Source organism: Leucoraja erinacea, chromosome 17, assembly GCF_028641065.1.
Source record: "Leucoraja erinacea ecotype New England chromosome 17, Leri_hhj_1, whole genome shotgun sequence".
Taxonomy (NCBI): Eukaryota; Metazoa; Chordata; class Chondrichthyes; order Rajiformes; family Rajidae; genus Leucoraja; species Leucoraja erinaceus.
Window position 1 is genome coordinate 6,870,583 of NC_073393.1, and position 25,634 is coordinate 6,896,216.

The 25,634-nt window shown below is 37.8% G+C and overlaps 1 protein-coding gene across 2 annotated transcripts in view; it reads right to left on the bottom strand.

Annotated features, from left to right (window-relative positions):
• The window catches only part of rpgrip1l (RPGRIP1 like), a 112,289-nt gene that overhangs the window by 81,271 nt on the left and 5,384 nt on the right, over positions 1-25,634 (bottom strand). For both annotated transcript variants that reach the window (XM_055648433.1, XM_055648432.1), the window contains exons 3-7: positions 15,318-15,405; positions 13,396-13,540; positions 8,762-9,060; positions 7,048-7,153; positions 5,911-6,054 (exon numbers count right to left, since the gene is read on the bottom strand). In XM_055648433.1, the coding sequence (XP_055504408.1) occupies positions 5,911-6,054; positions 7,048-7,153; positions 8,762-9,060; positions 13,396-13,540; positions 15,318-15,402 (779 nt within the window). In that variant the 5' untranslated portion in view covers positions 15,403-15,405. The remainder of the gene's footprint in view (positions 1-5,910; positions 6,055-7,047; positions 7,154-8,761; positions 9,061-13,395; positions 13,541-15,317; positions 15,406-25,634) is intronic.

The following is a 25,634-nucleotide window of genomic DNA, read 5'->3' on the forward strand; positions in this document are numbered from 1 at the left end:
TTTGTTTAAAGTGTGGAGGAAATAGTATCCATGACATAAATAACATGTCATTTTTTTCAGGAAATGCAATCTGTGGAATGGCTAAAAACAAATTATGCACGTAAATGTAGCGTTACTCATGTATAGCTGTGCAGTGTGTGTTTTCTTTAACAATAGTAAAGATTCTGCATAAAAGTAATTCAGATCAGCTCCTAATTACTGACTTCGCAATGCAAATCTCTGCAAATGAAAAGGGCTCCCACCATCTGTTTGCATGTACTTTGATCAGCCATCAAAAGAAAAAATGTATTGATTAAAGACAGTCATCAAGTACAGATATCCATGAATTGGAATAATCTTAAAAAAATCAAATTGATTATTATGGAAGGTAGACAAAAATGCTGGAGCAACTCAGCAGGTGAGGCAGCATCTATGGAGCGAATGAATATGTGACGTTTCGGGTCGAGACCCTTCTTCAGACTGATGTGGGGGTGGGGGGGCGGGAAGAAGAAAGGAAGAGGTGGAGACACTGGGCTGTGGGAGAGCTGGGAAGGGGAGGGGAAGGAAGGAGAAAGCAAGGACTACCTGAAATTGGAGGTCAATGTTCATACCGCTGGGGTGTAAACTACCCAAGCGAAGTATGAGGTGCTGCTCCTCCAATTTGCGGTGGGACTCACTCTGGCCATGGAGGAGGCCCAGGCCAGAAAGGTCGGATACGGAATGGGAGGGGGAGTTGAAGTGCTGAGCCATCAGGAGATCAGGTTGGTTAATGCGAACTGTGCGGATGTGTTGGGCGAAGCGATCGCCAATCCAGCGCTTGGTCTCACCGATGTAGAGCAGTTGATACCTAGAGCAGCGGATGCAATAGATGAGGTTGGAGGAGGTGCAGGTGAACCTCTGCCTCACCTGGAAAGACTGCTTAGGTCCTTGGATGGAGTCAAGGGGGGAGGTAAAGCGACAAGTGTAGCATTTCCTGCGGTTGCAAGGGAAAGTACCAGGGGAGGGGGTGGTTTGGGTGGGAAGGGACCAATTGACTAGGGAGTTACGGAGGGAGCGGTCTGTGCGGAAAGCCGAAAAGGGAGAGGATGGGAAGATGTGGCCAGAATGTTTGTGCCGAACATGAAGTTAAGTTAAACTGATCTCATCTGTCTGCACGTGATTCATATCCTTCTATTCCTTGTACTTCCACGTGCTTACCTAAAATATATTCTAATTTAAAAGGATTCTTTAAAATTGCTTCACTCATGTTTCACTGTCTTGTAGAGAGCTATTTAGTTTTGAAAAACCTACATTATGTGCAAGAATAATGTCAGTTATCTTGCCCTCGAACACTCAGTTCTACGGTTTTCTCCATGGTCATTAATTAAGCAACTGTTACGACCCATATGACTGCGTTCAACTTTAAAAAATGAGCTTTTGGACCTTTAAGATAATATGAAAATGTTTATTGTGGTACGAAAGTTATTTTGTGTTTTACAATTTAATAAATGAATGGGATCATCTAATTTGTGCAGCTGTTCCACAAGATCAATACATCTATTAAAAAAATCATGTTAGCACTAAAAAGGATTTTCTGATTAAATAAGTTACTTGCACGTGAGCCACAAGTACATCTATATGTCCAAAGCCTTTTTTTATACAAAAAGGAAATGAAACATGTGTGGAACACATGACAGCAGAAAGATTTTCAATGAGAACTGTACATGCCGCCACAACAAACCTGTATTACTGTGCTGCTCTCTAAATTGTTTACATGCAGTAAACAAATAAAAATGATGTACAATTTCCAATTTAATTACTGTGGTTATTTTGTGGAACACATTGTTGCACGAGTGCTTCTCTCTCTCCAGTGAATAATTTGTGACAGTGATTGTGGGTTATCATATTTTATGCTCTATCTTTCAACAGGATAGTAACATATCTGCCTGATCTTGTCCATTATTTGTCCATGGTTCACCATTCTGTATTACTCTGTGCAACTAGATTTACTACACTTTTGTACTAAAATAAATAACCATGTAAACGTCAAAGTAAGGCAGTTTTATCTCTTGCACTGAAACAATGAAAGCAAAGAATAATCATTAACTCATATTGCACAATATTTTCAAAAACCCTAAGCATACAAAATAATAAGCAACAGCAGTTTTAACTTATTTTTAATCATAGGGCCCAATTTCATAAACCCACATCTTTATCCTGGTTGCAATTGCAATATTTTATAGTTAAAACAAAAGCAGACAATAATTCTTCATTGTTTTTAATCTTTATTTACTTCACTTTCAATTATTCTTGGACCCTTATCCGCCTAAACACCAGCATAAGTTCGTAGGACATAGGAGCAGATCTATTGTTCTCTCTCAATCTCATTCTCTTGCTTTCTCCCTGTAACCTGACACCTTTAAGGACCTGTCCCACTTTCACGAGTTATTCACAAATTCTCCCGAGTTTTCCCCTTGATTCAAACTCGCAGAATGTTCGTAACGAGTCCGTAGGAGTTCGTAGATATATCGTAGCGGCTCGTTATGCTAGCCGTAGGTACTCGTGGCATCAGGTAAGTCGGGACGTTTTTTCCAGCCCGATAAAAAATGTCCACGAGTAAAATAATGGTGGGGATGAAAGAAATTGCAACTTTTTACTCGTAAGGAGGGCATCGAAATAGTCGTGGAAATTCGTAGACACACTCGTAGGAGTTTGTGAACATAGTCGTGGAAGGTCGTTGGAGTTCGTAGATTACCACAATCTTGTTTTTTTTTAAAGGTCCTTTAAACTCGGCAGAGGTTTTGAATTGAGTCGTGAAAGTGGGACAGGCCCTTTACTAATCAATAACCGATCAAACTCTGCTTTAAAAATAACTGCTGACTTGGCTTCCACAGCCATCTATGGCAATGAATTCCACAGATTCACCACCGTCTGGCTAAAGAAAGTCTGCCTCAGCTCCATTCTAAAGGTACATTCTTTTATTCTGAGACTGTGCCTTCTGGTCCTAGACTCTCTGACAACTGGAAACATCCTCTTCACATCCACTTTATCTAGGCCTTTCATTATTCGGTAAGTTTCAATGCAATCCTCCCTTATCCATCTAAACTCCAGCGGGTACAGGCCCAGAGCCATCAAACGCTCCTCATATGTTAACCCAGTCATCCCTGGGATCATTCTCATAAGCTTCCTCAGGACCTTCTTCAGAGCCATCACATTCTTGCTCAGAGCCATCACAAAACTGCTCACAGTATTCCAAATGTGGGCTGACCACTGCCTTATAAAAACTTGGCATGACGTCCTTGCTTTTATATTCTAGTCCTCTCAAAATGAATGCTAACAATGCATTTCCTTTCAATACCTTTGAGAACTTATTTTTAAATGAACAAATACCCCTTTTTTATTATGTTTTTGAAAATCAACGTACCAATGAACTGACATTTTTTTGTATCGGGGGCAGGGCTTTGCTGGCTGTAAAAGTTGTAAGTTATTTAATTAATTAAAAATATATATGAATTTCAGAGTAATTGACAGTGAAATAAATAGATTTTAAAAAAATGTAGAATTATTCGTCTTTTTAAAGTAGAATTATTTACCACAAGTAATTGAAAATAAACTACATTAATATTAATAAAATAACATCTTTTCTTTTACCTCTAAATCCTTATGCTATAACTCCCAAATATATCAAGAAGGGCTCAAAGCCTGTAACCAGTTTGATCTAATGAAAATCTCAGAGGCAATTCCCCAGTGAAATGATGGCCAAAACTGACAGAAGGGCTGCATTTCATTGCTGAGTCTTCAGGAGGGGATAATAATAGAGTCCACTCTTTCTGGGATTGGAATCGGCCTTCCAAATCAATGGGTAATTTCCAGCTTCTATGTTGCACAGTACTTGCTTGGAAGCCTAGGATTTGCTTCACTCTCAATGTTTGAATGGTTCTGATCGGAATAAGTGGCAATAGTCACAACTAACTAGCTCAATGAATGCTATGCCGACTTATGATCAGTGTCAGCCAATTTGCTTAACTCAATTTGCAATTATTTCACGTCCCTTGACCAGATTTGAAAAACAACAGCAACGGGGATTATTGTAACCCACCAGTCAGAAAATGCAATGAATCAATTTAGCAGAGATAAGTTTTCATTTTGCAGCAAATCTATTTGAGATCTATCAACCTTGTAAAATATGTTAATAGATGGATAACATATGTGGTAGAATGCAGACATTGAGGCAACTTTCTTCAGTTAAAATATTAAGTAATGAAACATTATGTAGAGCACATTTCCACATCTACAACCTTTTGTTCAAAGTTGGACCACAACAACGGAAAAAACATGATTTTAATAAAGGAAAATAAGTACTTTGACATTTATTTCAAAGCAACCTAAACTCTGCAAAATTATTAGTTCTTGTTACAAGAAAGCTATAGGAAAGTAGTCAAGTAAGATCACAAGCACAATTTAATTAGATTTATGAGTATTTTAAAGGAATTTGATCAAGCCATTGCTTTAAAAGGTTATCAAATAATCTCTTGGATATCTGTGCTTCAATATTTAATTCAAACACGTACAAGTGAACAATTTCTTAATGACATTTAATTTGACAATGCACTTTAGGGCAGCACACTGGTGCAGCTGGTAGAGCTGCTGCCTCACTGCGCCAGAGATCCGGGTTCGATCTCTATGTGGAGTTTGTACATTCTCCTTGTGACTGGGTTTCCTTCTAATGCTCTGATTTCTTCCTACATTCCAAGGACGTGCAGGTTTGTAGGTTAATTGGCTTCTGTAAATTGACCCTTGTGTATAGGGAGTGGATGTGAAAGTGGGATAACATAAAACTAGTGTGCGGGTGATCGATGGTTCGCATGGATTTGGTGGGCCAAAGGGCCTGTTCCTATGCTGTATCTCTAAACTAATCTAAACTTTCTTCTATTTAAAAATTCCACGGTCTACATCACAGAAATTACAAGTCCCTGAAATGATTACAAAGTTCTTGGCTTTATAATTCTATTTAGATGTCTATTCCAATTAATCACTGCTTTTGGAGAGAAGTTGTTCTGGATATCATTCTAAAAGCTGCTTTTCACCACGCCACTGGCCCACTGGTTAAAATATACAGGTCGAAGTGATGTAATGGACTTCATTAGCTTAGGGATATTGTGTGGTTGTGACAAGAAAGATGTTTAATTATCAACTTCTCTAACTGCTATATTCTTGACTATACCTTTCAACTATTTTGCTGAAAAAAACCTTGGAGTACATTTTGCGAACCACTAAATTAATTTAATGCAAGGGGTTTATTTGTATTATTCGTAAAGGGTTCAATATAATTGTGTAAATTATAATATCACTAAGGTTACTCATTGACATCAATAATAGATTTTTTTGTTCCATCTACTGATTTGAGGAATATTTTGGGACATGTGGAAGGTCATTTATTCACATCTTAATTTTGAATTCAGTGAACAACTAATATCCATAGAAATCAATGTAATTTAGCATTTTATATGTTGTCCATTGCATGGCAAGTGCAAAATTGTTTATTGCTGTGCAATGACTAATTAATATCAAATCTAACCGTTTATAGACTGCAGCTTTATTTTCAGTGAGATTTTATTACATACATGCAGTGACAATTTTTGGGTTTAGCAGCAGCTGTTAACTGTTGGAAAATAATTCAACTTCAAAACTACAATGGTATTGGTTCCAATTGATTTGTTGCCATTGTGGGTTTTAAGTACTCTGCTATTCTTTTAACAATTGCTATTAGAGAAATTGTGCTCTGAAAGCTTTCCAGAATGCAAAACAGTAGGGGGTTTTTAAATGTAAAGCGTGATCAAATGATTTGGACAAAAATTGCTGTAATTACAATGTACAGTCATTAATTTCTTGGCTTCAATTATAAATGTTCAAATAATTCAATTATAATCTGGTCATAAAGAACTGAATTACCTCTGCCCTGTTGCTTGATGCTCTCTGAGATGCAGAAGAGACTCTTCATGTTCTTTATCCTTCATCCGCAGCTCTTCTCTTAGTATCTCAACAGTTTGTTTCATCTCTTCCATCTGCATCTTCTGAGATGTAATGCAATTCTCACTAAAGATAAAATATCGGAGACTATTAACCCAGAAAGGAGACTTTCTCTTCTTATATATTTTATAAATATACTGAAAACGCCCATTAATATAGTTAAAATAAAATTAGTTAAAAGTGTATTAAGGTGAATAAATAGCAAGATAAAAGCTGGCACACAGGTCCAGTGATGTCAAAGGGAGAGCATGCCTGTAATCAATATTCAGAAGTTTTACAGATTTTAAACATCACCAAAAAACAATGGAATATTTTCAGAAATATTAACGGCTTTCTATTTCGTTTCAAAATCAAACATATTAAAATTTAAATAATTACATTTACAATGCAGAGCGAGTTTGTATAAAATTTAATCCTTGGCCAGATATTTACCATGTGTAATGTTATGGTTATAATAATCCACTTCTGAAATTTGAATCCACTAAAGCCAAAGTAACTAATTTTGCAAACGGAGTATCATGCACAAATGGTGTTACAATCAGTGTTTAGTACATAAAACCAAGGATGTACTTCCATCTCCCCTCATTTTTTTCAGCCTCTTAGTATCATTTTCTTATCTTTCTTCAATTTTCTATTGGTAGAGAGAATTTGAATTTGGAGTCTGAAGAAGGGTCCCAACCCTAATTGTCACCTATCCATGTTCTCCAGAGGTGTTGCCTGACCTGCTGGAGTTACTCCAGCACTTTGTGTCTTTTTTTGTAAACCGGCATCTGCAGTTCCCCTTTCCTTCAGCATGTAAAGTGGCACTGAATAACCTGTTGGCATGGTCCAATCCTAAACTCATTGCCTCATCTCATATAACCCACAAAGTTAATGACCACGAGTTGTGAACTGGTATAAGGATGGGTAGCAGTTTTCCAGCTGCTATGGACTCGAATGAACAATCTGTTAAAGACTGGGTGTATCAATGATTCTGTGGTTATTCATCAGATTTCCTAATACACTTGTGAATGCATGCCTACAAAGTAGTATAACAGTAGTTAAAAAAGCGAGTCTTACAGATTCCGTACTTCAGCCCGAGCATCTTCAAGCAAACTATGTCCATATCTGGGAACAATAGGTTGGCCACACTTTGTTGTCAGCTCTGGGTCTTGAACTCTGATTCCTAAATGGATAATATACAAAGATTTTTTTAAAAACATGCCAATGAAATAACAAAGCAAACAAAACACATTCTGCCTGACCTACTGAATTACTCCAGCACTTTGTATCCTTTTGTGTAAACCAGCACCTGTAGTTCCTTGTTTCCATCAATCGCATACAATTTAGTCATGGAAATGGTTTGTTGCTGGTACAATTTTAAAATTCATCCTCTATTCAGGCCAGGGGTTCTTTAGCAATGGTAGAGAACAGTCTAGTGAAGAATTGGAAAGGATCTTTGCTGATAAGTTTGCAGTGTAGACTTTGAGTAATTACTGTGTCTAGTAAGGTTCGGACATTTAATAAAATGCATTTAACATTTCTAATTGGGACAGTTATATAATTTGCTTTGTATGTCCTATAATACATACAATGGGACATCTCCATCAAAACTGCTGAGTACACACCTGATGAATGTGGCTTTATCAATGTACAATATGTTGTGTTATATCACTAGCCTACTCTGTTAATTTGGCACATTACCAACTGTCCCCACATCCTTGGTCCATCTAAGGTAAATATGAAAGGAAGTTCTGGGATACATTATAGTAATTATATTTATCCGTTTCCAAAATCCGTTATATTTAATTATTGTAAAGTACAAATTCTACTTTTGTCTGTAGATTTACATCAGGGATTGGAATTGCTTCTTCTTTCCAAGTCAATTAGAGTGCTTGGAACAGATGATGAAGTTGGATTGCTCAAACCACCAGTGATTGTTCTGGAGGCATTTAAATAACACTATATTAAATTGAACAACTGGAAGTTAAGCTTATTTTTCGCTGTGATGTGAAAGGTAAAAATGAAGTATGAGATAATTAACTTGAAACAAAATTAATGAATACTGAAGGAAATGATAGTTCTTCAGTGGAGCAGATAATGGCATACTTTTCTTTCTATAGTGGATGACTCAACTAACAGACTGTCATTTAGCTAAACTGCTAAGATTCTCCAAATGTTGAGAATGTATTGAAAGCTCTAGGAATTAATTTACCAAAAGGTCAGATTAAAGGTCGGAATAACAACATCTTTTACCCAGTGGTGCAATATTAGTTGTAAATTAATTATCAAGCTGAAATACTGGCTTGGATTTTACAGGAAGTAATCAAATTACATTGCTTGTCTGACCTTAGGAAGCTGCCGACAAAGATCTATTGACCTCTGTGGCACAGGCCTCCCCTTTCCTTTGGATCATTCTTGTCAGGCATCAGTTCAAGGGATCCATGCCATGAGTAACAGTGATGTCAACAAGCTGGTTGAGCAGTCAACTACACCGAATAGTTTTAGCAGACATCAAACCGGGCAGCAAAACACCATTTTAAGTTAAAGCATTAAACACACCAAGTATAAAATAAAGCTTGGTTCAGCAAAAGATTACGGTGGAAGATGAAATATTGGAAATAAACTTCTTCATGGAAAGTAAAAAAAATTGTAATAATTATTTCCAAAGCTTTACTTATTATAAAAATGTATCCAATAATTTAAAAAAATGAAATTTTCAGATGGTAGGCAACTATCAATGGGTGATGCAAAATACAAATACTGTAAAATACACATACAAAAAGTGTAATACCTTTTTTGACATTCTCCTGTGCAAAGGTAACTTCTTGAACTTTTTTAAGGCCAGTGTTTATGCGTGACTGCACATAACTATAGGGAGTGTTTCTACGGCCCTGTACTTGCAGCTGCTGTTTAGAAGCCACTAGCCGATTCCTTAGACCCTCATTCTGCTTCTCTAGTTCACAAACTTTTTCCTGCAGCTCCTCGATCATCTCTTCCATCTCAATATCCCTGCCTATCCGCTTGGGGCTGCCACTCTCCAACTCAGATCTCTTCTTGTCGTTGACGAGTCTAATTAGCTTGGTAGCCATTCTGAGAACAGGAAAGGAATATGAAAAGTCAGCAAAACTACTTTGTTGAAAAAGGCATAAACATTGCTAAAGACGTTAGTGTGGATCGTGAATAATACATTTCAGGTTTTGATATAACTATTACTGCCTGTGAAGTGTGCTTTGATGTTAATCAAAACCATAGTACTGCAATCTGCTTTATAACACTGACAAATAGCAGTTTCCGAGGGCTTATCATTCCAGCTTGCTACACAGGCAACACATACTTACTCCATATGCTTGATGAATAACAAATCAAAGGAAGTTATAAAAGGAATATACCATACGTTACTAAGAATAGTTCCAAAGAGTGGGTGTTGGAGGAATGCAAGTCATGAATCTCATACCTTAACATTGTGTTTGCGCTCTTTACAGTACCACATACAGCGTCAAGAATTTTAGACTTTAAACCTCACAAACCAAAAGATGCAATAAAAGTTTAGGTGGTCCTTAATAAAACTCAAGCAATATGGAACACATTATTAATTATAAGTTCCTATCTTTAGCTTGGCTTTGCAACCTTAAATGAAACAATTGCAAAAATACATTTGAGCAAATAATGACTTTCAGACACAGTTTTGTTTTAAATTCAAGACAGGCCATCATGGTTTTCATCTTTAAAAAAAAAATACTCTTAGAATCTACTGTTGGCATTTGATCAACTGTACCTTTGATTCCATCCAGTTTTGATGTGAAATACTAACTGGGAACAAAAGTCTATCAAAGGACACATGAGGGTGATGTAATATAGAGTAACAGAAAACATGCATATCGGTGAATGGAAAACACTTGGCACGCTAAAAAAGGAATAGTGGCTTTGATGAATAGGACAAGTTACAGACCCTATGAAATTGGTCGCACATCTTTAACACTAAGACATTGTGCCTGGTTAATAACAAACTTTGCTTTTTGCACTAGGCTTGTCACATGCATAAAATAATATTTTAATTTATTTGTTTAAGGTGTGTGATGTGCTCTGCTGTGCCACATGCCAATTGCCAGATTTAAGTAGGTAACAGTGTATTCAAATATATTTATACATCAGACAAGGCTGAACAAATGCACATGTTGAGTAACCTTCAAATAACAATTAAATTTAAAACAAAAACTATTAAGATTGGTTAAACTTTTCCTTTATTGAAACATGTTTTATGGAATCTTATAGATGGAGTTAATTTCAAGAAAAATGAGAGGGTAATTCATCAGACTATTTATTCTTGTTTAACTACTTTGACACAGCAAGTGGTTCAATAAATGTCTGTTAAAATATTATTGGTTTAATTAAAATTGTACCATGTTTCTCCCAGGCAGGTTAATTTCTAGGCCAATTTATTTGCTATTTTATTATCCTGCTGTCTAATCAACTCACAAATGGCAATGATCTTAACATTTTCTTATTACCAACATAAAATAATAACTGGTGCTAATTAGAGATTCTTCTTTTTTTCTAACTATTTAGAGTTTCACATTTTTAACTGTCAAAATAATAATAATGATGAGAGAATCAGGTCCAATCTGATTAACTCAATTTTTCAAATTAGGATAGAAACATAGAAACAAAGAAATTAGGTGCAGGAGTAGGCCATTCGGCCCTTCGAGCCTGACCCGCCATCCAATATGATCATGGCTGATCATCCAACTCAGTATCCCGTACCTGCCTTCTCTCCATACCCCCTGATCCCCTTAGCCACAAGGGCCACATCTAACTCCCTCTTAAATATAGAATATAGAATATAGGATGAGGAGCAAACTACTCCTATAATCTTAGTAGAATTTCCAAACTTTGTACAACACTAAAACAAAATTAAAATGGGGAGCAATTTAGAAAGTACAGTCATCCTGTTTGTAGTATTTTTAATTTCCTCAAATAATTCTAATAAAGCAGTGCTAAAGCTATACACATAGTACCATGGCATTAGTGTCATAAAATGTGTGTACTGTATACTTAAAAGCCAATCTTGTTCAGATTATTACATTACAATCAAATTACATTTATAATATCACAACTCTTGTTAAGCTTTAACCTTCAAATATTTATTGATAAATTTATTCACCTTTCTTTACAAAATGTTAGTTTGAACTTTTTGATTTGGCCTACACCTTTATTTTAGATACAAATGCTCAATCTAAATCACTGAGTTCTTTCCAATTGTTTCCACGTGTTTGCTGCATACGGGAAGATGATCTAGCCATGAATAGATTTCATTTCAGTGAATCCGGCTGTTATTTTAAAATTATTTATTTATGGGATGTGGGTGTTATTGGCTCGGTTAGTCAGTGCACTGTACCTTTGAGAAGATATTGGAGAGGTGTTTTCTTGAATGGCTGCTCCTATAATGCTAAGTAGGGAGTGCCAGGTGCAGTGATGAAGATGGACTGGCAGTATATTTCCTTCTGCATTATGTGAAAGTATGAAGGATACTTGGTGCACATGTTGCCTTAAGTGATAGATGTTGGATGGTGCTGTAAATAAACTCAGTCAGTGAGTTGCTCCAGTAAATATTTGATAAATTACAAGTAACATTTGGCTCACACAAGTGTTAGGTAGTGACTTTTCTTCAACAAGAGAGAATATAAATGCCTTTCAAAAGTAATAGTGCCAAAGATATGATGGTTTTAAACTACAGTGAGTTGCTTTTTGCTCTGTTATGGTGTTAAAAGTGAACGTTTATTCAAAGTGATGGCTGAGGTAACAATCAAGTAAGCTTGTTTGTGCTGTATTATCCGAGATAAATACTTGATTCTCCCAGGCGAATATAAATTATTTCAAATAGTCTGCCTATGTTACGTGGATGGTGAAAAGATTCTGGTGTGTCACGAGGCGAATTGTTCAACACAGAATACATAGCCTTTGTTTTACTCATTGGTCTGGTAATGCTTATGATGGTCAATGACTGGTTTTGCCACAAGAAAAATGGTGATGGGTGATTCAACAATGGGAAAGCTTTCTTTCCCCATTTTCTCACAATACAGGAGACATTCAGATCACCAGGTCTATGATGGCTCTCAAAGTAACCCCAAAATATTAATTTCCCTAATTAGTTCCAAGTAATTTTTTCTCTCTACCATTCGATTTGACTCCCACCTGATTCTCATGACACCATCTCCACTGGGGCAATTTAGCAAATTAACCCAGCAACCACAGAGCAGAAACAAGGAACTGCAAATGCTGGTTAATACACAAAATGACACAAAGAGTTGGAGTAATTCAGCAGGTCAGGCAGCATCTCCGGAGAACATGGGTAGGCGACGTTTCAGGTTGAGACCCTTCTTCAAAAGGATTTAGACCCAAAATGTCACATATCCATATTTTCCAGAGCTGCTGCCTGACCTACTGAGTTGGCACGTCTAAATTGGAAGTTGTGGGAAGGCATTTATATTCCCTCTTGTTGGTCCTTTGCAAGCTGGCTGCCCTTTTCAGGCAGCGCCTCCTGTAGATCTCTTCGATAGTGGGGAGGTCAGTAACTGTGAGAGACCTGGCAGTGTCCACCACTTTCTGTAATCTCCTTTCTTCCAGGGCATTCGAGTTGCTGAACCAGGCTGTGATGCAAGCAATCAATATGTTCTCTACTGTACACCTGTAGAAGGTCAAGAGAGAATTCTTCGACATACCAAATCTCCTCAATCTTCTAAGGAAGTAGAGGCGTTGTTGGTCTTTCTTTATGATTGCATTAATGTGCTGGGTCCACTACAGATGTTTAGTTATGCAGGCCCAGAAAGGTCTTGTTGACTCTCTCCACCACTGACCCATCGATGATGTCAGGTTAGTGGATCATAGAAACATAGAAAATAGGTGCAGGAGGAGGCCATTTGGCCCTTCGAGCCAGCACCGCTATTCATTGTGATCATGGCTGATCGTGTCCTATCAATAACCCGTGCCTGCCTTCTCCCCATATCCCTTGATTCCACTAGCCCCTAGAGGTCTATCTAACTCTCTCTTAAATCCATGTCCTTCCTCTTCTAAAGTCAATAATCAGCTTCTTGGCTATACTGACGTTGAGAGCAGATTCTTTTTCCAGCACCATTCAATCAGATCTTACTAATAAATCTTGTGTCATTTTAAGGTAGATATTGGGGATTGACAGACACCCAATCTCAGAGACCAAAATCCAGTAAAGGTCTCTGTTCTGGGAATTAAAATTGATTGCAATTGTTTTAATGTACTCAAAGTGGCATAAAAAGATTTTGAAAATAACATATTTTCTTGCCTTGAAAAATTGTAATATATAATATAATGAAATTCAAAGGTCATAATACTTTCTTAACACCTGTTTGCACCTGTTAAATCGCTGACGGTGGAGAAAACAGAAACACTAACCTTTTAATTTTATCTTCTTGTTTTCGTGCATGTTGCTTGAGTAAAAGATTTTCATCATGGAGCCGAAGAAAGCGATCTTCCAGCTCTTCACGTGAGATGCGAGACACTGCTTGGCGAGCTCTAGTGTTCTGTACACTTGTTGACTCTGAGTTGAAAGATATTGTAAAAATTAGGTTATTAGATATTCTACCATAAGTACACAATTTTGTACTAAGTCTCACTTTAAATATTTCAAAATTAACAATTGTACCTTCAAACTGAAAGACCTCTGTGAGAGACACAAATTGCTGGAGTAACTCAGCAGGTCAGACAGCACTTCACTCCAGCACTTTTTGTCCTTTTAATAAAGCAGCATGCTGTGGTTACATATTGTGCGTTACTTCAATTAAACAATGTTGGAAAGTGCTCCTGTTTCCTCCCACAATCCAAAGATGTACAGGTTTGTAGGTTAATTGGCTTCGGTTAAAAATTGTAAATTGTCTCTAGTGTGTAGGATAGTGTTAATGCACGGGGCGATCGCCGATCGGCTCGGACTCGGCCTGTTTATGCGCTGTATCTCTAAATTAAACTAAACTATAGTATTTATCAGAAAAGAAATTCACAAAGTAGTAATGACCATCCAGTAACATACTGGAGGGTAAAACAGTTATAAGCAGTATTTTTTTAAGCTGGTGCTGCAAAGCTCAATTAACTCAATGCCTGTGCGTAAAGGACATTGCATTTTGCATGATCTATAATTTTGAAAATGAGATTAAGTACATTCAGTAATTTAATATGTGGCAAAGTGATGGCACAACACTTTTAGAAACATAGAAACATAGAAATTAGGTGCAGGAGTAGGCCATTCGGCCCTTCGAGCCTGCACCGCCATTCAATATGATCATGGCTGATCATCCAACTCAGTATCCCGTACCTGCCTTCTCTCCATACCCTCTGATCCCCTTGGCCACATTTTTGTGACCAACAGATTGTCACAGCGGGCAATGCTACCAGGCAATATTTAGGGTAGAGTTTATGAACTTATGAAGAGAAGAATCCAGCTAAATACAAACATTCTTGAGGGAGTCTTTGAAGTTTGGGCAGAGAAGAAGCCTAATGAGATAGGCCACTTACTTGAACTGTGTAATATGGGGAGATGGTCACCTGATTTGAGTCCAAATTTCTATCCCAAACATGCACAGAATTAAAATTAAAATGTTTGTAACAAAATGCACAAATGCATCTGCAAAATCAATTTTGCTCAAATTAGATCTCAATGATGAACCCACTCTAAAAATGAACTATCACTCGTTAAAATCCACACTTTTTGAACAATCACAATTATTCACCCAACACTGCTCAAAATCCATTTGGTAAGTCTTATCCATTTCTCCATTTGACATGGACAATAACAAACACTGATCATTTTTGAGAATTAACAAATCACAGACTGGTATATCCCTGTGGTAAATAGTCAAGGAAACTATTCTCAAAAAACGAATGATCCATAATATAGACAACAATATTTTGACTCCATTGTTCTCCAGAGTAAATTACCATGAATTAGGGTCCGAGAACACTAGAATCACATATGGAGTTAGTTTAAGTAAATGCAGCCTCAAATTTTTTTCTCATGCAAAATCTTCCGAACAAAAAAAAAGGGAAGAAAGGAAATGTAAGTTTTAAAATAGCGATCAAAATGACTTCTGTTTATGGTAACAGGATGTTATGGAGACAAAGAATCATGAAATAAGACTATATCTTTACTTGCACAAGGCAGGTGAAGCGTACAATCAGTACCAGCTGATATTCAATAGTGGCTTTAATCTGTAAACCCCAACCACTTGGATCAATGATACCATAAAAGGAAGATATTATGAAGTAAAACTAATGGATACATTGATCAAAGTATGTTCTAGTAATGACTAACAGGTGCGTCCAACCTTGTATTCCACCAATTCCAGTCAGGCTCATGCCGACATCCTTCACAGGGAGGTCTCCTGCTGTCTCATCAGCTAGGCCTGACATGGTCTGTGAAAGAAAAAGGACAAATTACACTTGAATGTTTTTCATCCGCACCTTGTACCTAACATCACAGGATTTTATCCTTGAACAGATGGATAAATCTTATTTTTATGGATTTTCCTTACATAGATTCCATGTTTTGAAACTGTTTATTAAAGCAATCAAACTGTATTGTGAATGCTTCAGCGGTGATATACGAAAAAAACTTTGTTTAAAAGTTACATGATCTAGAACCTTTCATCTGCAACTTAGATAAATTATAAAACAAAGCCTACAACCACTTTGTTCTGCTTTATGAAATAACCAATTCCAGCTTTAAAACCTTTACCACCTGTTCCACATGTGATGCTTACACTCAAATAAAATTTGTTAAGTATTTGCCAAACCAGGTGTTTCTTCCTTTGCAAGATGTTTAACCTCATGCTGCAGTCCCCACAAAGTAAAATGCATGCACACTGTGTTGAAGTTCACACACCAATTGAGAATTAGAATTACAGCTTTACAATAATACTGTTTTCATAAAAAGACTAGATTTTAATGTTAGCCACATAAGTCAAATTTTTTTTTAATAACGGAGGCAGATAATTTAATAGGTAATTTTTTCAAGTAGTAACATAATAGATTTTTTTGTTGCTTTGCATGCCAAACATTGTCAATTAGGATAATTAACCTGGACTGGAGCTGCAGAAGAATAGAAAGACAAATTGTCTGCTTTTTTTAACCCTAAAAAAATAATGTTGCCCACAGAATCATATTTGTAACATAATTCTAATGTGCAGGATGAGGAAGACTATTACATTTATCTCTAAACTGAGTCAATTAAAACCGTGATGCACAGCATAGTTTGCACTATAATAATATGTGAACGTTTTCCAATAGTTACAGTTTAGTACATTCGTCAGATTAAAATACTTAGTAGTAGTTTCCATGACAATAAGAATATGTAACTCTCCCATGGAGCTTCAATGGAAAAGTGGCAAAAACGATGTAAACAGCCATTTCTCTGGGAAAACTGAAAATCCTCCAAAGAAACGTTATAAATGTTATGTTTAAGCTTTTCAATGAATAAGATTTGAGATATGCATGCTTATTTTATTTGTCTTACTGTTGTGGGACCTCACCTTTAATAATACACAGAGAATGCAAGAACAAAGTTTTACAAATTTGAAGTTCAAATTTTGGACAAATTATATGTGAGGGATATTTTTTAATGAAACCAAAGAACACCTAAAACAAGAATTGCACAGTAAAATTCGGATAATCCACGGCACTTCGCACTTTAGTGTTGCCAGACAAGCAGGGTTTCCAGATTATTGAATGTTCCCTTCTATTACTGGGGCCCTGATGTGTTAGAGGAGGTGCAAGAATCAAGGCCCCAGTCTGCTGTAGGGTGCACAGGAACTGTGACCATGGTGAATGGAGTACGGGAAAACAGGTCCAGGGAGTAAGAGAGGAAGGACCAAGGTGAAAAGAAAGAAGGTGTGGATCTGAGCAATGAATGGAAATTGAGCCTGGAACCTTGGATCTGGTGAGAAGAAAGGGAGTGCAAAACCAGAATCTGGATGAGTGAAAATGGAACAAAGTAAAGTGAAAAGAGAACATAATAAACAATATTTGATGAGCCAGGTGCCATACCATTAAGATTTCCAATTAGCTGGATTGTGTTTATCAGAGTTTTACTATGTAGGCACTTAATTATTTGTTATAATGTGGAAGCGGGTTAATCTGCCGCTCAGATCATGCCGACTCCCCACAGAATATGCCAATTTGACCTTATCCCTCAGCTACTTGCCCTGTATAATGCAGCATATTTTCTCTCACAGACCATCTCTTCCCCTTTGCTCTATCTACTGTACATGAGTTTGAATCAATTGTATCTATGCATGATACATTATATCTGTTTTGATAAGTAAAACAAAGCTTTTCACTATACCTCGGTATATGTGACAATAATGAAACTAAACCTAATAATAAACCTAAAGTAAGAGCGAAGGGAATAGAAATGAAGGATTACTTTTCCAGGAATCTATATAGAAGATTTGGCAATTTTCTGTGATGTACAATTCTACAATTTGAAGAACTAGAGGGGAGATAAGAAAAAGTTCTAGAATTTAATTAAGTGTGACATTCAGGGATGTACTCTGTGACCTATGGAAGCGTATTCTTACTAATATTTTAATAACAAAACACATTGCTTTCTAATCATGAAGCTCATCTTGAGGGTTCGTTGACCATGGCTAAATATTTCTGCTTTAGAATGCGTGCAAGAGGACAAGATGGCAATACATTTGATGTTGATTTTAATGTAGAAAATTGCATCATGATAAAGAGGAAAAAGGGAATAAATAATGAGTGTTGCAAGGGGAGTAAAGATGTCTATGATTTGGGTTTTGAGTTGTTAAAAGATGATCTGCTTCAAATAAAGGGCTAAAAAAAAATAGCAGCGAGATGTTTGAACAATCCGGCATCAATAACGATGAAGGGAAGGATGTTGCAGACATGTTGGATGTTACCAGGATGAGAATGTCATAGCAGAGAGAGTGCAGATGTCTTGGTTGGCAAGAGGACTTGAAGAAGAAACTGTTCAAGTTTTATAATTGGTGAATTTTGAGAAGATATCAATGTCAATATAGTTTAAATTATTTCAGTATGAATTAAACAGAAGAACTAGTGTTAATGTAATCACTTGGGAGAAGCTTTGACTACTCACAATGAAAACTATAAACCATGAATAGTTAATGCTGTGGTTAATTAACTTAAATGTTTTAATTGAGTTTTTAATCTCCTAACTAAAATTTAAAGAATTTCCCATATTGTCAGAGTACGTTTTTTTTTTAAATTATCATAATTAATCAAACCTGAAGTACAGGCAATCCCTTTCTCATTGTCACAGTTCAAGTTAGATTTATAAATAGTGAGAAACACGGATCTGCAGGTAAATTCAGGTACTTGTACCATTGTGTGGAACAATGAATGTAAATTATCATTATGTTTGCATTTCAGTTCAAAGTAAATATAATCAAAATGTTGAAAGTGGACACGACTTTTGTACACGAATGACGAATACATGTTAAGAACTTAGCACCCGTGGAAAGTTATCAAAAAGAATTATGCAAGGAACACCAACTAGTTATTTTAAGTGTTTAATCAGTACACTGGGGGGACTCGGCAATGTTCTGACCAAAAATGTTTAGAATACTTAGCTGCTTGCATGACTGACTTCAATACAGGCTGTGAGCAGTAAAAGTGTAGAGTTAAATCTGGCAACCAGACTACAATGCATTTGATCTGCAGATTCAAAAAATATAGTCAAATAAAACTTCCTGCAGAGCTGTGCAATGTTATTTCCCTTGAGTAAATTATCTTGGTAGGTAAACATTTAAGCTATTAAACAACCATGTGAGATTTCTACAGTTAGTTCTCCACAAGTAGATTCCTGGCAATGCCATCAAAGTGCCTAATGATAACTATCGTCTCATTAGCAAGGAAAATGTTGACAATAGATAGGGTGAAATATTCCCATATAACAGCACTATTTTTTAATCAAATAACATGGATGCTCAAACGTCTGCTAAATTGTAACAATTGCTGGCCATTGACATCTTAATCTGGCCTAAGAGCCTCAAAATAGTCTTCTACTTCCAGTGATTTTATTTTCAGATTTACTAACGTGCTTTAATTACATACCCTTCTGGAGGAAAATGATCTATATAATTTAGTAATGCAGCTGAACCTCAAATAATTTAATGTGGTTAGCAACTTGGCCATAGTCTGATTGCAGGCATTGATCATGAGAAAGCTTTCTAGATTAACAACCTTTTTACAAGTGGCCCGTGGGAGTGTTTCCTGTTGGAATTCAAATTGATTTTATCTAAAACAGGACCTTGGAAGATATTATTTTTGAAATATGTTTAACAATCTAATTGAATAAAATACATTTTATCATCCTGTAAATTTTGTGCGGGTATATCAGGTAAATCTGTATCCAAGTCAGCTCAGTTGGCCTTGCCCTTCGCAGTCGAAGAATGTGGCAACAATTACTTTTAAGATTTATAGATGATCATTACCAATAAAGAAAAAGTTGTGACTTTGATGAATGTGAATAGCACTGGAGAGTCGATGCGATATAAATTCACGCTCACTGCTAATATTAAATTTGCAATATTGTGGCAGCTGCACATTGTACTCCATTTCTGAAATTCAGTCCAATTGACTTCTCTGGAACCAAATTTCAGAAGTAAAGTCTATTTGCACACTTTGCACTGGTGATTGACTACAATTTTCTATGGTAATGATTCAGAAATGTGAAAATAAAATCATAGGGTTTCAGGTGTAGAATAGAGATGCTGTTGAAAAGGTCTTTGAAGTGCTCGTTTCAGCAGGCCTTGTCTGCCCCTGTCCTGTTCTTTGCTCCTAGTGAGGTGGGACCAAGGGAATTTGGGGAATAGATGGTGCTTTCTATATTAACGATTTCCCTGCATATTATGGCTGTTAGTAGATGCCTGCTCTTTCTCCAGCCAAAAGGATCCAGGTTCTCCAAGTTTGGCTGTAAATCTTTATTTTTATAGTGGAGAATTTTGGGATGGGCAGAGGATTTGGGGGATAGTGTGGTGTTGTGGAGTGGGCAGATTAGTGGCATGCCTTTGCCTTGCAGATATTTAGCATGGAGCCCATTCTTTTGTCCAATTCAGTGAGTAAACTAATAATGATACGAATCTTGAATTGAAGTATGCACAAATGCAGGGAATGTCTGTATTCTAAGCTTGATAAATAAGTGACCTTAGTTCTGGAGTGGAGGTGACAGAGATTGCATATTTCCCATTTGCACTGTGATTTAGCTCAACTCCTGTGGAGAACGTGGAAAGTGAGGAGCAGGTTTGCCATAAGGAATATTGAGGAGAGGGTTAGAATTATGACAGTGTTCTAAGATTGTGTCTATCGTAGACCTGTTGGTTAGAATCCCGACTTAGATGCCATCCTTGTGACAGATATGGAATGGAGGCAGGTTTCTGAAGACATCCATGTTTGAGAGACATTCTCTATGGTTATCATAGATGCTGCTGCACCCGCTGAGTTTCTCCAGCTTTTTTGTGTACCTTCTCTATGGTTCATCTTGGTTGAGTTAAAAGCTTTTGTGGGATTAGGGAAGCGCCATATGTGATGGATGCTTGGTTTCTTTGAGTTGTTATACAAACAAGTTTAATATCCACTTAATGGATAGAATCTGTACTGCGGCAGAGGAAATGTTTGATCTTTTGGAAAAGACAGTTGTCGGAGGTTCCACGGCATGCTCTCTTTTTTGAGGCTGTGAAATTCCCGCGAGAATTTCTTCTCCGTCAAGTTTTAAAACATCATTCATCTGCTGTATTTTTCTTATATATGATGACATGGAATATGCACTTTATTGACTCTGTACTTTTTCACAGGATGTGGAAGTCGCCTATAATACTGGTCATTAATATCTATTCCCGATTATATTGAAGCTGAAGAGATAATTCAGACCTCTACATCGGAGATGCCTGCAGTCATATACATGCTAGGCAGGGCAAGGATGACAGATTTTGATGGCAAGGTTGTGTAGCTAAAAAGGTTGCTACATCACAGCTCAGGCAACCAAGTCCAAACATGACCTGATTTGCTGTCAATGTGGAGTTTGCATATTCTTCCTGTGACTGCAGGTGCTCTGGTTTCTTCCCACATCCCAAAAGTATAAAATCTATTATTATATCGATAAATATATCTATCTATCTGTAGAAACAACATATCTAATACTTTGGCTAATCAACGTTGTAACCCACATTTCTATCACACAAGATATTGCAGTAAAAAAAAAAACTTAACATGTCTTTTTAAATTAAGATGCTACAGATTTTTCTAAAATTAACATGCTGGAAATGTAGATATATCTTGGGGTGCAAGTCCATAACCCCCCAAAAGTGTTAACATAAGTAGATAGGGTGGTAAAGAAGGCATATGACATGTTCGATTTCAAGCGTCAGAAGTCATGGTGCAGCTATGTAAAACATCTGGAGTATTTGTCACCATGTTACAAAAAGGATATGGAGGCTTTGGGGAGGATGCAGAAGAAGTTGACCAGCACGTTGTCTGGATTAGAGACTATCACTATAAGGACAAACTTGGGTGTTTTTGTTTGGAGCTTTGGAGGCTGAGGGGATCCGTCATAGAAATAAGTAAAATTAAGAGAGGCTGAGATATGATAGATAGTGAGTCTTTATCCCAGGGTGGAAATGACTAAAACTGGAGGGCTTATCTTTAAAGTTAAAAGGAGATTTAAGAGGCATTTATTTTACACATAGGAGGTGTCTAGAACAGGTTATCAGTGAAATTGGTGGAAGCAGATACGACTCTAATGTGTACGAGTGCAGAGATCATGACTGATTCCTGGGATGTCAGACTGTCTTATGAAGAAAGACTGGATAGTGTCGTCTTGTACTCGCTAGCATTTAGAAGGTTGAGGGGGGATCTTATAGAAACTTACAAAATCTTAAGGGGTTGGACAGGCTAGATGCAGGAAGATTGTTCCCGATGTTAGGCAAGTCCAGGACAAGGGGTCACAGCTTAAGGATAAGGGGGAAATCCTTTAAAACCGAGATGAGGAGAACATTTTTCACACAGAGAGTGGTGAATCTCTGGAACTCTCTGCCACAGAGGGTAGTTGAGACCAGTTCATTGGCTATATTTAAGAGGGAGGATGTGGCCCTTGTGGCCAAGGGGATCAGGTATGGAGAGAAGGCAGGTACGGGATACTGAGTTGGATGGTCAGCCATGATCATATTAAATGGCGGTGCAGGCTCGAAGGGCCGAATGGCCTACTCCTGCACCTAATTTCTATGTTTCTATGTTTAAAAGGCATTTACATAGACTCATGGACAACCAAGCAGGTGTGCAGTTTAAAATGGCACCCTGTGAGACACGGATATTGTGGGTTGAAATGCCCTTTTCCCTGCTGGTCTACGTTCTTTCTTACATATCTGTTCTCCCACCCTCATTGAAATCTAGGTCAATTTCAACATTTGTGTGCAATTTAAAAGAAGTCACCTTAAATTGTTGAAAATGTCCACATTTGAATAAGCAAATGAAAAAAAATCCCAATTTTTTGCTGTTTATTAAACATGAACAATAGTCGGCTTCCTATCACTTTTACTGTGAAATCCACGCCACTAAAGGTGAAGGACTAAAATTTGACATTGACGATTTTTCTCCATATATGCATACATTCTGGTTATAAATCACTGTTTATGAGTATGTGTATAAACCTCCGTTACTTTGAAAATAGTTATAAAGACAATGTTAAAGAAGCTTTCATAAAATCAGTATATGATGTTATCTCCCAAAGCACTGCATGCTTCAAAGGGGAAGATCATATTGTGGTTGACACAGAACTCTGTATAGGTGGTTATGTACCGTTCAGGAATTTATTCACAAGCACCCTGTGATCACAAATCCTCTAGGTTGAAATAATTGCAACATTCTGTTTCACGAATAAAGGCATATAAACTTGGGGAAGTGGAAAAAAACCCAAAAGAAAGAACCTTTAATATTACTGATGATTTGTCCAGCAAGGCTATATGGATGGAAATAAAAATGGAATGATCACCATGTTGGGAGTGTACTGCAGGCCCTCAGTCAATGGGAATTAGAAGAGCAAAAATGCCAGGAGGTTGCACGCAGCTGTAGGACTAATAAAATTATCGTGGGAGGGGATTTTAACTTTACAAATATTGACAGGGATCTAACCTTCAATGGTCCCATGATAGTATTTCTATTTTCACAGTGATGTCACTTGGTTATTATAATGTCATTCTTTTCAAAACAATTACCAAAGTCAAAGTCAATTTTATTTTTCACATACACCCGAAGGTGCAGTGAAATTAATTTGCCAGTAGCAATACACTTAAAAAGAACACACAATACACAATAAGATTTAACACAAAGATCCACCACAGCATTCTTCACTGGGCACAAAGTTCAGCCAGTCCTCCTCCCTTGTTCACCCGTGGTCTGGGCCATGAACGGTCGAACACGCTCCGCGGCTTGGAGTGCCCGAATCGGCACTTTCCTACCGGAGACCGCGGCTTCAGGATGTTATAGGCCGCAGGCCAGCGGTCCGAGTTCTTCTCCGGCGATCGCCAGCAAGGGATCCCAGACTCCGCGACGGAAAGTCCACGCCGTGCCCGCGGTTAGAAGCTCCGCAGACTGAGGCTTCAGGATGTCGTAGTTCGCGGGCCAGCGATCGGAGCACTCCTCTCTGGCGACCCCCGGCAAGGGTCCGCCCGCTCACTGATGGAAAAAGTCCATACTGCGCCCGCTGCTGATGCTCCAGGCCCGACTCCAGGAAAGGCCGCTCCAATCCAATCTGTTAAGCCGCAAGAGAGGAGGCAGAGAAGCGACATGGAAAAAGTCGCCTCTCCATCGAGTGTGACTGAAGAACTGTTTCCCCCTTCAGGTATTGCATGCGTGGATAACAAGGGAAATCAGGGATAGTATCAAAACAAAAGATGAAGCATACAAATTAGCCAGAAAAAGCAGCCTACCAGAGGACTGGGAGAAATTCAGTCCAGCACCGAGGAGGACAATAAAAATAATAATAGGAAAGGGAAAATAGATTATGAAAGAAAACTGGCAGGGAACATAAAAACTGACTACAAAAGTTTTTATAGACATGTGAAGAGAAAAAGATTAGTTAAAACCAATGTAGGTCCCTTGCAGTCAGAAACAGGTGAATTGATCATGGGGAACAAGGACATGGCAGACCAATTGAATAACTACTTTGGTTCTTTGTCTTCATAAGGAAGACTTAATTAATCTGCCGGAAATAGCAGGGGACCGGGGGTCAAATGAGATGGAGGAACTGAGTGAAATCCAGGTTAGCTGGGAAGTGGCGTTAGGTAAATTGAATGGATTAAAGGCCGATAAATCCCCAGGGCCAGATAGGCTGCATCCCAGAGTACTTAAGGAAGCAGCCCCAGAAATAGTGGATGCATTAGTGATAATTTTTCAAAACTCTTTAGCTTCTGGAGTAGTTCCTGAGGATTGGAGGGTAGCTAATGTAACCCCACTTTTTTGAAAGTGAGGGAGAGAGAAAATGGGGAATTACAGACCAGTTAGTCTAACATCGGTAGTGGGTGAACTGATAGAGTTCAGTTATTATTAGCATGGGATAGCAGCATTAATTCAGAAAAAGTGGTGAAATCATTGGACAAAGTCAGCATGGATGAGATGAAAGGTAAATCATGTCTGACTCTTATATTGACTTTTTCGAGGATGTAACTAGTAGAGTGGATAATGGAAACCATTTGGATGTGCATGGATGATCTGGAATTTTCATCCCAGTTTCGCAAAAGGTCCCACATAAGAGATTAGTGCATACAAACATAAAGCACACGGTATTGGGGGTTCAGTATTGATGTGGATAGAGAACTGGCTGACAGACAGGAAGCAAAGAGGAGTTAATGGGTCCTTTTCAGAATGGCAGGCAGTGACTAGTGGGGTACTGCAAGGCTCAGTGCTGGGACCCCAGCTATTTACAATATATATTATGATTTGGACGAGGGAATTGAATGCAACATTTCCAAGTTTGCGGATGACACGAAGCTGGGGGGCAGTGTTAGCTGTGAGGAGGATGCTAGAAGGCTGCAAGATGACTTGGATAGGCTGGGTAAGTGGACAAATGCATGGCAGATGCAGTGAAATAATGTTGGGTAATGTTGTGTGTTATCCACTTTGAATGGCAAAAACCGGAAAGTAGACTATTACCTGATAGGTGCATCGAGTACTTAAGGGGGGATGCAACAGAAACCTGGGTGTCATGGTACACCAGACATTGAAAGTAGGCATGCAGGTGCAGCAGGCAGTGAAGAAAGCGAATGGTATGTTAGCATTCATAGCAAAAGGATTTAAGTATAGGAGCAGGGAGGTTCTACAGCAGTTGTACAGGGTCTTGGTGAGACCACATCTGGAGTATTGCATACAGTTTTGGTCTCCTAATCTGAGGAAGGACATTCTTGCCATAGAGGGAGTACAGAGAAGGTTCACCAGACTGATTCCTGGGATGTCAGGACTTTCATATGAAGAAAGACTCGGCTTGTACTCGCTAGAATTTAGAAGATTGAGGGGGGCTCTTATAGAAAGTTACAACATTCTTAAGGGGTTGGATAGGCTAGATGCAGGAAGATTGTTCCCAATGTTGGGGAAGTCCAGAACAAGGGGTCACA